The sequence below is a fragment of the Muntiacus reevesi genome, chromosome 3 (genome assembly GCF_963930625.1).
Source record: "Muntiacus reevesi chromosome 3, mMunRee1.1, whole genome shotgun sequence".
Taxonomy (NCBI): domain Eukaryota; kingdom Metazoa; phylum Chordata; class Mammalia; order Artiodactyla; family Cervidae; genus Muntiacus; species Muntiacus reevesi.
In genome coordinates, this window is record NC_089251.1 from 26,149,395 (window position 1) to 26,158,384 (window position 8,990).

The 8,990-nt window shown below is 56.9% G+C and overlaps 1 protein-coding gene across 1 annotated transcript; it reads right to left on the bottom strand.

The window, feature by feature from the left end:
• Window positions 1-4,734: 4,734 nt before the first annotated feature.
• OSR1 (odd-skipped related transcription factor 1) lies at window positions 4,735-8,413 on the bottom strand. The gene is given in 5 exon segments (XM_065927196.1): window positions 4,735-5,372; window positions 5,374-5,547; window positions 5,549-5,660; window positions 6,349-7,049; window positions 8,076-8,413. Coding segments are annotated over 5 exon segments (1,134 nt in total). The 5' UTR covers window positions 8,193-8,413; the 3' UTR covers window positions 4,735-5,342.
• Between the last annotated feature and the right edge of the window lie 577 nt (window positions 8,414-8,990).

Sequence of the window (8,990 nt, forward strand, 5' to 3'; positions counted from 1 at the left end):
GTCTCCATGGAGTTAGAAAAAAAAGAAAGAAAGAAAGCTTCTTTCAAAGTGTTCCGGAAGGCTTCAAGATCACCAGTCCACATGCTGGCAACCTAATCTCAGGCTTCCAACTTCCAGAACTGTAAGAAATAAAATTCTGTTGTTTATTTGAAAACAATAGTCCAAATCAGATACTTTTCTTCCAACCCATTTCATGAATGGGCTATGATAAAGTGGGCTATGATAAATCCCTGGGTTACAATAAAGTGAAGACAAAGATTCACCCAGGAATATGGCAGTTTGAGAGGCAGGCTACTTTAGCACCCTGCGAAGCATTATTATTCCTAATAATACTTTTACATGGTGCTTCCTAAATGCCCAAGTTGTTCTGCATAATATTAGGGTCCAGGTTTTGGTTCAAGCAGTGAATAAATGACTGAGAAAACATGTATGACTTTGCCCTCTGCATTAACCGAATAAGGTAGGTGGGAAGAGTATTAGCCCCATCGCGAGCCTCAGAGAAGTGTAGGGACGTTGCGCAAAGCTTGTGAGCGGCAGGTAAAGCTAGAACTGCATTTTAAGGCCACAAAGGAAGCACGGATTCTAATTCACCCTCTGTCACTGACATGAGGTTTGATCTCCAAGAGATAGCAATCTCATGTTCCTAGTGAATTTCTCGTCTGAAACCTATGCAAACTGGGCCCGACCACCAGCACCAGTTCGGTGCTAGAGGTGGCCCCCAAAGCGGGGCTGATCGCACAGGGTGGGTGACCAGGTCTGTGCCCCTAAGAGTTCCCCCGGGGTGGGGGTCCCAGACCTTTGCCTCAGAGACCCTGCCCAAAAAGGCTAGGGATGCAGTGGACTCTCTCATCTAGAGCGGGGCCCGGCCGCACCACCCCTGCCGGCTGGAATCCCAGGGACTTCCTTCGGACCTCGGCTGCGTTGGACTCTAGAGGCGCAAAAGGAACTCCAGAAGTCTCCAGCCAGCGTTAAACCAGAGGTGCCCTCTTCCTTGTCGGCATCTCTAGTGCTCACATATGCCAATGGCTTGCTGTGTCCGCCGGGCCACTGTTACCCCGAGTTTGTGACCCCTGAGAGTGGGGCACGTAACTCAGCAACAGCCCGACACTGCGCGGGGACGCTGCGCTCCCGCGCCCCCGACTCTGGGCGGTGAGTTCCTGCTGCGCCTGCGCGCCGGGCCTGCGTAGTGGGCGGAGAGGCGGGTGGGTAGGGACCCGGCCAGGTGGGCGGGGCGACAGCTGGCTCTCTGAAACCCTGGCGCAGGGCGACTGTTCTAAACCACCCGGATGCCAAAGGCAGAGGCTGCTGGGCATCCTCCTTCACTAAGGGCAGCTGCGCAGCCTTCGAGTCTGCAGAGCCTGTCGCTGGGGGACCAACCCATTCTTGGGCGCCTTTACAAGCAGAATTTGAGGGGCGGGACCGGGAAGTGTGGGAGCATAGTGTCACTGCTCTAGGCGTGGCCCCTCTGTGACGCCATGAAAGGACGTAAATGAGATACCGCTGCAGGCGTCGCGGTGCCCTTGCGGCTCCTGCCGGAGGCCTGTGTGACTTCACCGTGGCAGCGGGAGGATGCCCAGACGTCACAGCGTCATCGTGCTCTGGGAGGTGGGGTGACGCCTCTGAGTCCTTTCTCAGGATGCCGAAGCTCCAGGGGACGGGGTGGGGATGATATCACAGTCCCTTGTTCTCGGAGATGAGGTGCTATCAAGGAGTCCTGCACCATCCCACTGCCTTTCTCCGTCCTCCGGGACCCTATGCTGGCCCTGAATCCAGAAACAACGAGGTCAGCGGGTAAAAGGCCCTTCGTGCGCCCCAAACCCCCTAGCTACATTCCGGAAGGAAGAGGGGGAACCTGAACCCGTCCTCTACGAAGAAGGCCCCAGAGAGCTGTTCTTTTCCCCAGGGCGCTCCTGATTCTCTTCCCAGAACAGCACTAGGGGAGCTCCAAGCTGCACCAAGGGTCTCTTGTGCCTACTCTCCGCCCAGCAGCGAGTAGTTTCCCCACCCCTGAGCTAAAGAGGACCTGCAGGCCTAGCAGCTTTGGGAAGGGTTCCAGAAGAACTCTACCGGCCCAAGCCACGCTAGGCACGTGAGGCCAAAGGAAGCTTACTTCCTGTCTGAAAATGGAGGGGTGGGGGGAGTGGGGGCAGGGTGGAATCTTCCAGATCTGTGGCAGGGAAAAATTAGCCACCTGCAGAGTGGACAGGCAATAAAACCCACCCAGCATTTCTAACCCTCTGGTTGCCTTTCATACGACCTAGAGAGTATGATCAGGAAATTGTAGCCTGTGTGGGATCTGGTGGCCCCAGGACCAGGCTTGCCCTTCCCTTTGCAGTTGCTGTTACTTATCAGTCTATGAAACCCCTGCCATGCGGACAGACTGCAAGCGAGCTGCACTGAGAAGTGACTTCTGATTCCACCAGAATGACAGAGGGTTTAGGAACAGGTTGGACGTCTCTGGGCAGCACTCTGCCCCTCTCCCACCTCATCTCCCAAAACACTGCGCTTAGGGATTCTTTTTTTCCAAGAATGCACACTTCATTACTGAGCGTATCTTCGTGGCCAGGGCCTAGGGATGGAGGGCAGGGGTAGGGATTCACGGTACCAAAGCTGGATGGGCCAGAAACAAAAATCTTCCCCAGCAATCCCCCCCCCCCCCCCCCCGGCCATCTTCAAGTCTGTGAAGTCCTTGAGTTCCTGCAGAGGTTCTCTGTATCCTGGGGAGGTTGGAAGTGGTGCAATGTGAGGGACAGGAGGGCAGCAGCAGTAATCAATCCTTGAGAAAGATGAGTGAGTGAAAGTTAGTAGCTCAGCCCTGTCGGACTCTTAGCGACCACATGAACTGTAGCCCACCAGGCTCCTCTGTCCATGGGATTCTCCAGGCAAAAATACTGAAGTGGGTTGACATTCCCTTCTCCATGAGAAAGATGGACACCCTCCCACCCCCACCCCAGGAGACTAAAGGGACTGAATGAGGCTCTCCCAGGTCCTCAGAGGTGCTCAAAGCTCTGGGTAGTCCGTGTGTGCGCGCGCGCGCCCATGCACTGTCCTCACCTTGGAACAACCACTTCAAAGGTCTGATAAGGAAGGGACAAGGTTTCTGCCCTGGGTGCTTACACAAGCTGAGGTCAGGCACCACCCATACCACAGCCTGCGCTGCCTGTGCCCGAGCCAGCCGTCGAAGTCCCAAATCCACTGACTAGCCCTCGCTCCAGATGCCCAGAGGTCACAGTTCTCTGGGATATGGGCTCCATCCTTTCCTGTTGCGAGTCTTTTTCGACCCGAGGGTAAGAAGTCCTGGGATCTTGCTCTACTAGCGGAGATCTCAGAGGCCGGTCCAGAACCGGCAGCGCTCTGTCCCCCTCGTTTTCATGGGGCCCTGGCACGCGCGTCAAGAAGGTTTTAAGGGCAAAACCAGACGCCGACAGGGCCTGCGGTGGAGGGTTCCTCAGGGCTTCGAGCAGGACGGAGCGAAGTGCCCCCATTCCTGGGCCGCCCCTCCAGGCCTGTCCAGCAGGGGGCAGCGTGGCTCCGAATGCCGACGGCTGCGTTGGTCCGCGCGGTCCCGGCAAAGGCCTCGGCGTTAAGTTGGGTTCCCGAATCGCGGAGATTCGGCCAGCCGAGGGAGGAGGGTGGGAGGGGGCGTTCCCAGCGGAGATGGGGATGCCACAGTGAAAGGCTAGAGAACGTTTTAACTCATGTAGACCCGGGCCCACTTTCTCAGACCGAATGGGATTGGGGGTGGGGGGAGTCCCAGTTGCCGGGAAGCTCGGCCCAGCTGTGCCCGCGGCCGCTGAGCGCCAGGCGCGGAATCCCGAGAGCCTGCGCTCGAGCAGGCTGGGGAAGGGCCGGGAGCGCCACCGCCTGCGCCCGCCGCGCGGTCGGGCTGCAGGAGCTGGGGGAGCCCCACCCCGCCCCAAGCTGGAGAGCCCCCCGGCGGCCTGGCCTCTAATTGTGAGAAAACTAGGCGCCCCAGGGAAGGTTCCACTTGTGGAGGGCGGACTCGGATTTCTCCTCCTCGACTCTCTGGGCCTCCCAGGGCGCCCGCCCCCGCCATTCCTGACAAGACTTTAAAACTGCAGGGAAATCTTTGCGGGCCGGGAGCCGGGATCCAGGGTGGGGACAAGCCCCAGCCGGAGAATCGTGTCAGGGGGATCCTAACGGAGGGAGGGACGTAGGTCTGGGGACTTAGGAGAGGCGGCGGTGAAGACTTATTTGCAGCAGCTATTGGGCCCCCAGGGAGGGTACCGGTTTGAGGTTGACCGTGAGGGGAGGGCGCTTCCTTCCCTTCCCGGGGCAGCAGCAGGAGGCCCGGAAGGAGGCTTTTGTTTGGGGGGGGGGGGGTGACTTTCTTTTCCCTTAGTTGGATTCGAAGCGACCCGGCTCCTGGAGATACTGTAAGAAACGTTCGAAGTTTTGGCCGCAGACTCGGCTTCTTTGGAGCCCTTTGGAGATTCGCAGCGGGGAGACGATACTGAGGCCCCAAGACCAAAGTGGAGAAGAAAAGTAAATTAAGTTATCCGAGGTTGACCACCATCGGGAGAGAGGAGGGCGTCTTCATGCATCCCAAGCCACTGACCCCAATCAGCGCAAGGTTGCAGAATTGGGACAGGTCGGCGTGGGGATCGAAGCCCCGGCTCCTCTCAAGAAAAGGAGCTGCCCAGTTTGCTGCGTTTGGGGAGAAAACGCAGTTATTGGGGGAGGGAAATTACCCACCCTGCAATGCCTGTAAAATAACCGTTTATTTAATATTTTTAAAAACTCCAGTGATAAATGTCCGTTACCGATGGTCAGCATAAAGTGCCAATCGCAATACACCGCCCTGCTGCTAGCCTTCAGCTCTTCGCGGCGAAGGGGCAGCGGAGCAGGGAAGCCGGAGGCCAGGCCCCCCTCAGCCGCAGGGCCCGAGGCCCCCCGCCCCACCATCCGGGTCCGGGAGCCCATCGCCCGCAGCGCGGCAGGAGCCGGGAGGGGCGCTCCTGGGCCCCGCGCTCCCTGGGCCGGAGGCTGAAGCAGATACTGGGATTACACTTTTGCAGGCTCCCGGGGGTGGGGATGGGGGCGGGAGGAGGGGTGGGAAGCTGCGAGAGCACAAATCTCCTTTTCCTCTCCCCTCTCTCTCCGCAGTCAGAGTTACAAGCTTATATGGTCAAAGAAAAAAAAAATAATAAAGAAAACGTATAAAATAACAATAGAAAAAGTAATACTTCTGGGAGAGGCGCCGCTGCGGCTCCGCGAAGCTTTCGTTCTCTTTTTAATGCAGTTTCCCTTCCGCCACACGAGTACCGCCTTTTGGCCAAGAGTTTAGCCGCGTCCTGGGGGAGCCGCCCGGGCGGCCGGGGTCATGGCCCGGGGCGCGGCTGTGAAGTTCCCGCGTGCGCCCGGGGCCCGGGGGACGCGTTCGGGATGGAGGAAAGTCCCCGGAGCCCCTCTCGCTGCCCGCCAGAGTCGCCTTGGGCTTCTGTTCCCTCTGGAGGAGGGGGCAGCGTGACCAGGGTCCTGGTGACTCGCTCGGAGGCTCTGTCTAGCATTTGATCTTGGAGGTTTTGAGCTCCTTCACCTGCGAGTGTAGCGTCTTGTGCACAGCGAGAGTCCTGGACTGGCAGAATCCTTTCCCACACTCTTGACACTTGAAAGGCTTCTCTTTGGAGTGAATATATCTGAAGGCAAAAAGCAGACCGATAATTAAGCTTTGCAAAAATGATGCAATGTTATAAATAGTTATCCAAAGTCCTTTCCCAGGACAATGAGGAGCTTGAACCTCAAAAGAAAGAAGGATGTGGGTTACCTAGTGGGGAGCGGGCACATGCTGAGTGTGGGGAGGGGATGGGGAGATAAGGGAGACACCTCCTGTCTTAGCTGTGCCCTTGTCCAGCTAGATGGATCCCTGCCTGCCTGACCAGGGGCCAGCACAGCCTCCTTATAAGGCTTGAGTCAACACCGAAGGTGAGGTGGGACAATTGGCTGGCACTGGCTGTCCAAGATGGTAGCCACCTGCCACGTGTGGTTATTAAAATTAAGTAAAGTTAGTTTCTCGGTTACACTAGTTGCCTATTTCAAATGCTTAACTGTCACATGTGTCGCATGTCACACTTCATCATCTCAGAAACTTCTCTCGCACAGCGTTATAGATGGAGGAAGCCATGCATGCCTGTCTGGAGCTTGGGACCTGTTCCTGCCATATTCTCTCCACCCATGATCCAAAAACCCACCCCCGAGCTTGGGTGGTTTCCTTCCTGATTTAGGGAGAAGCTCAGAAACTCAGGAGGCTTGGAACCTGGGGGCGGGGGGGGGGGGCAGCCTTATGAACCCTGGCATCAGAAGCAGACTGATAGCTCAGTACTGCACCTGTGGTCTCGTAGGTGGTCTTGCCTCCGGAAGGCTTTGTGGCAGATGTCGCACGTGTAGGGCCTCTCGTCCGTGTGCGTCCGCTCGTGGATAAGGAGGTTGTAGGATTTAGTGAAGTGGCGGCCACAGAATTTGCAGACGAACTCCTTCTTGGTTTTGGAAGGCAGGCGTCCCCTCGTGGGCTTCTTTTCGGGGGACAGCTTGGTCACATCCAGGAGGGCACCCAGCCCACCGGCAGGGGACCCAGGGCCCTCCCCCCGGCAAAGCTTGGATGGATCTTCTTGCGTGGCAGCCAAAGCCAGGTTGGCAAAATCAAAGCGCGGCTTGGTCTTGAGCGCCGCGGGGCCGCTGCCTCCAGCGGTGATCTCGGGCTTGGGCTGGATGACATGAGGGAACCAGGGGAAGGCAGGCAGCTGGAAACGCGCGTCCACCAGGCTGGACACGGCTCCGGGCACTTTGGAGAAAGAGGACCGCGGCAAGTGCATGGCGGGGTAGCCCAGCGTCCACTGATGCAGGTGCACTGCGTGCAGTGCGCTGAAACCGTACAGGTTGGGCAGGTGGTCCGAGGGCACCGTTGGCAGGCCGTTCACTGCCTGAAGAAAGGAGTAGTTGGTGAGCTGCAGGGATGGGTGGATGGGCACCGGCGCTGGCAAGGTTTTGCTGCCCATGGCCGAAGCGGCAGTCTGTTCCCAGTCTTCCTGCTGCAGGAAAAGAAGAAGAGGGGAGAGGGAAACAGACAAGTTCAGGCCCTCCTTCTGAGTTCCAGCCCGGCCACACCCGCTCTGTCCCCAGAGACTGAGCTGAGTGCCTAGGACCCCACTCAGGGATCTCACTGGCCTCAAGAAGACAGGAACCTTCAGTAATCCAAGGACTCCTTCCAAATGGCCTCCGGTAGAGACACAAACTTGATACAGAAACCAAACTAAATGCTGGGCAACGCGACCAACTTAAAATGAGAGTCTACAGTGTACCTGACACTGAGACAGGCAGAAACACAGGGAATGTACATCCAGACAAGCCCGAGCCGATATAGAATTACACCCTCCTGCAAAGGTAACTCACTTGGAAGCGCACTTACATATTCATGTTCAGATAAACAAATACAGAAGTGCACACTGACAGATAAACTCAGGTTCACACATCCTGAACAGAGTTGACAACAAGGTGCGAAGATAAACTAGAACCATCAGTATTGTGCTACTAAACAAAATGCAGAAACTGAACACACACACACACACACACACACACAGGGCACCCACAGAGAGTCCTACAGGCAGACAGCAAACATACAAAAGCACACAAATCCGCACATCTCTCAGCTCCGGAGTATTAACCTCTATTAGCTGACAGTCAATTTGGCTTCTAGAAACCATGTCCTCTTTCTCCTTACAACTCACAACTTTGACTTCAAATTTGCTTTTCTGTCTCACTGTTACCCAGCCCCTTTGACGCCACCCTCTCTGCAGCTGCTTGTGGACTGACTCTTTTCCATTGTCTTTGGGGATCACCTTTCTTTCAGCAAGGACAGTGACACCCACATTTATTTACTCACTCAGCCACATGCATTTATTTGTTCCTGCGCCCTCCCTACCCCATAAGAAAGGGGGACAGGGTCTTTGGGCTCTAAGGATGTTTGTGTGTGTGTTGAACACCCCCTCCCTGAGCAGGTGGGTTTCCCCATGAGCAGGAGCATGGAGGCTGGGCCTCTGCTATTGTGGGCTACGCACCCTCCAAGTGCAAGGCCAAGGAGCTTGAGCCAAGCCAGAGGGGAGCCCTGCTGATGTGACAAGCAGTCTGGTGTCTCCTGGCCTCCTTGACCCTTGGTCAGGGTCCTTAGCCTCCATGGACAGGTCTGGAGTCCGCAGAAAGTGTCTGTGCCTCCCAGACACTCCTAACTCATGTCTGTCCAATGGAGGCAAAAACAGGGAGAAGGAAAGCCAAAACTACACGGAGGGCCTTAGGAGGCTCAAGTACTGAACTCCATCTCAAGAAGTCACCGGGGAGCAGGGTGTTCAGGCCGCAGGCACTTCTTTGCCGGTCTCAATCCCCTGCCTTCCACTTCTCTCTTTACTCCTGATTTCCCCCCTCCTCTTCCTCAGATCTCTCCTCCACCCAGTCCCCAACCCTGGGACCGGCAGGCCCCTGTTCTGTTCCCTCCTTCACGACAGACCCGACACCACCCAGGCGGTTTCGAAAGCCTGGCTTCCCCAAAGCCCAGGTCCTTAAGGCGCAGGCTGCCTTTAGCTCCAGGGAAGCTGTTAACTTAACGTGAGGGCAGTGCCCAGGATGTTCCCGGGAGGAGGCAGGGCAATCTGGACCTAGAAAGCCTTCTCCTTGGAGGCTAGCAGGAAGGTCACGCATCCAGTGCGGTGGCCCATAGGCCAAGAGGCTCTGCAGAAGGTGGAGAAGGCGCCGAACACCCAGAGCCGGCAGATATCTGCTTGCGCAGGTTAAATCGTCAATCCAATGAAACCCCTGTCGGACCGCTGCAATTAATTCCGCCAGGGTCTCGGCGAGGCACAAACTTGGATGCGGGGGCGGGGGAGCGCGGACCCCGGCGGCGGCGGAGCCGTGACCTGGGCAGCGGGCTTCTCCGCTGCGTCGCTCACGCTGTCGCGCCTGGGACAACCCGAGACCCTCCT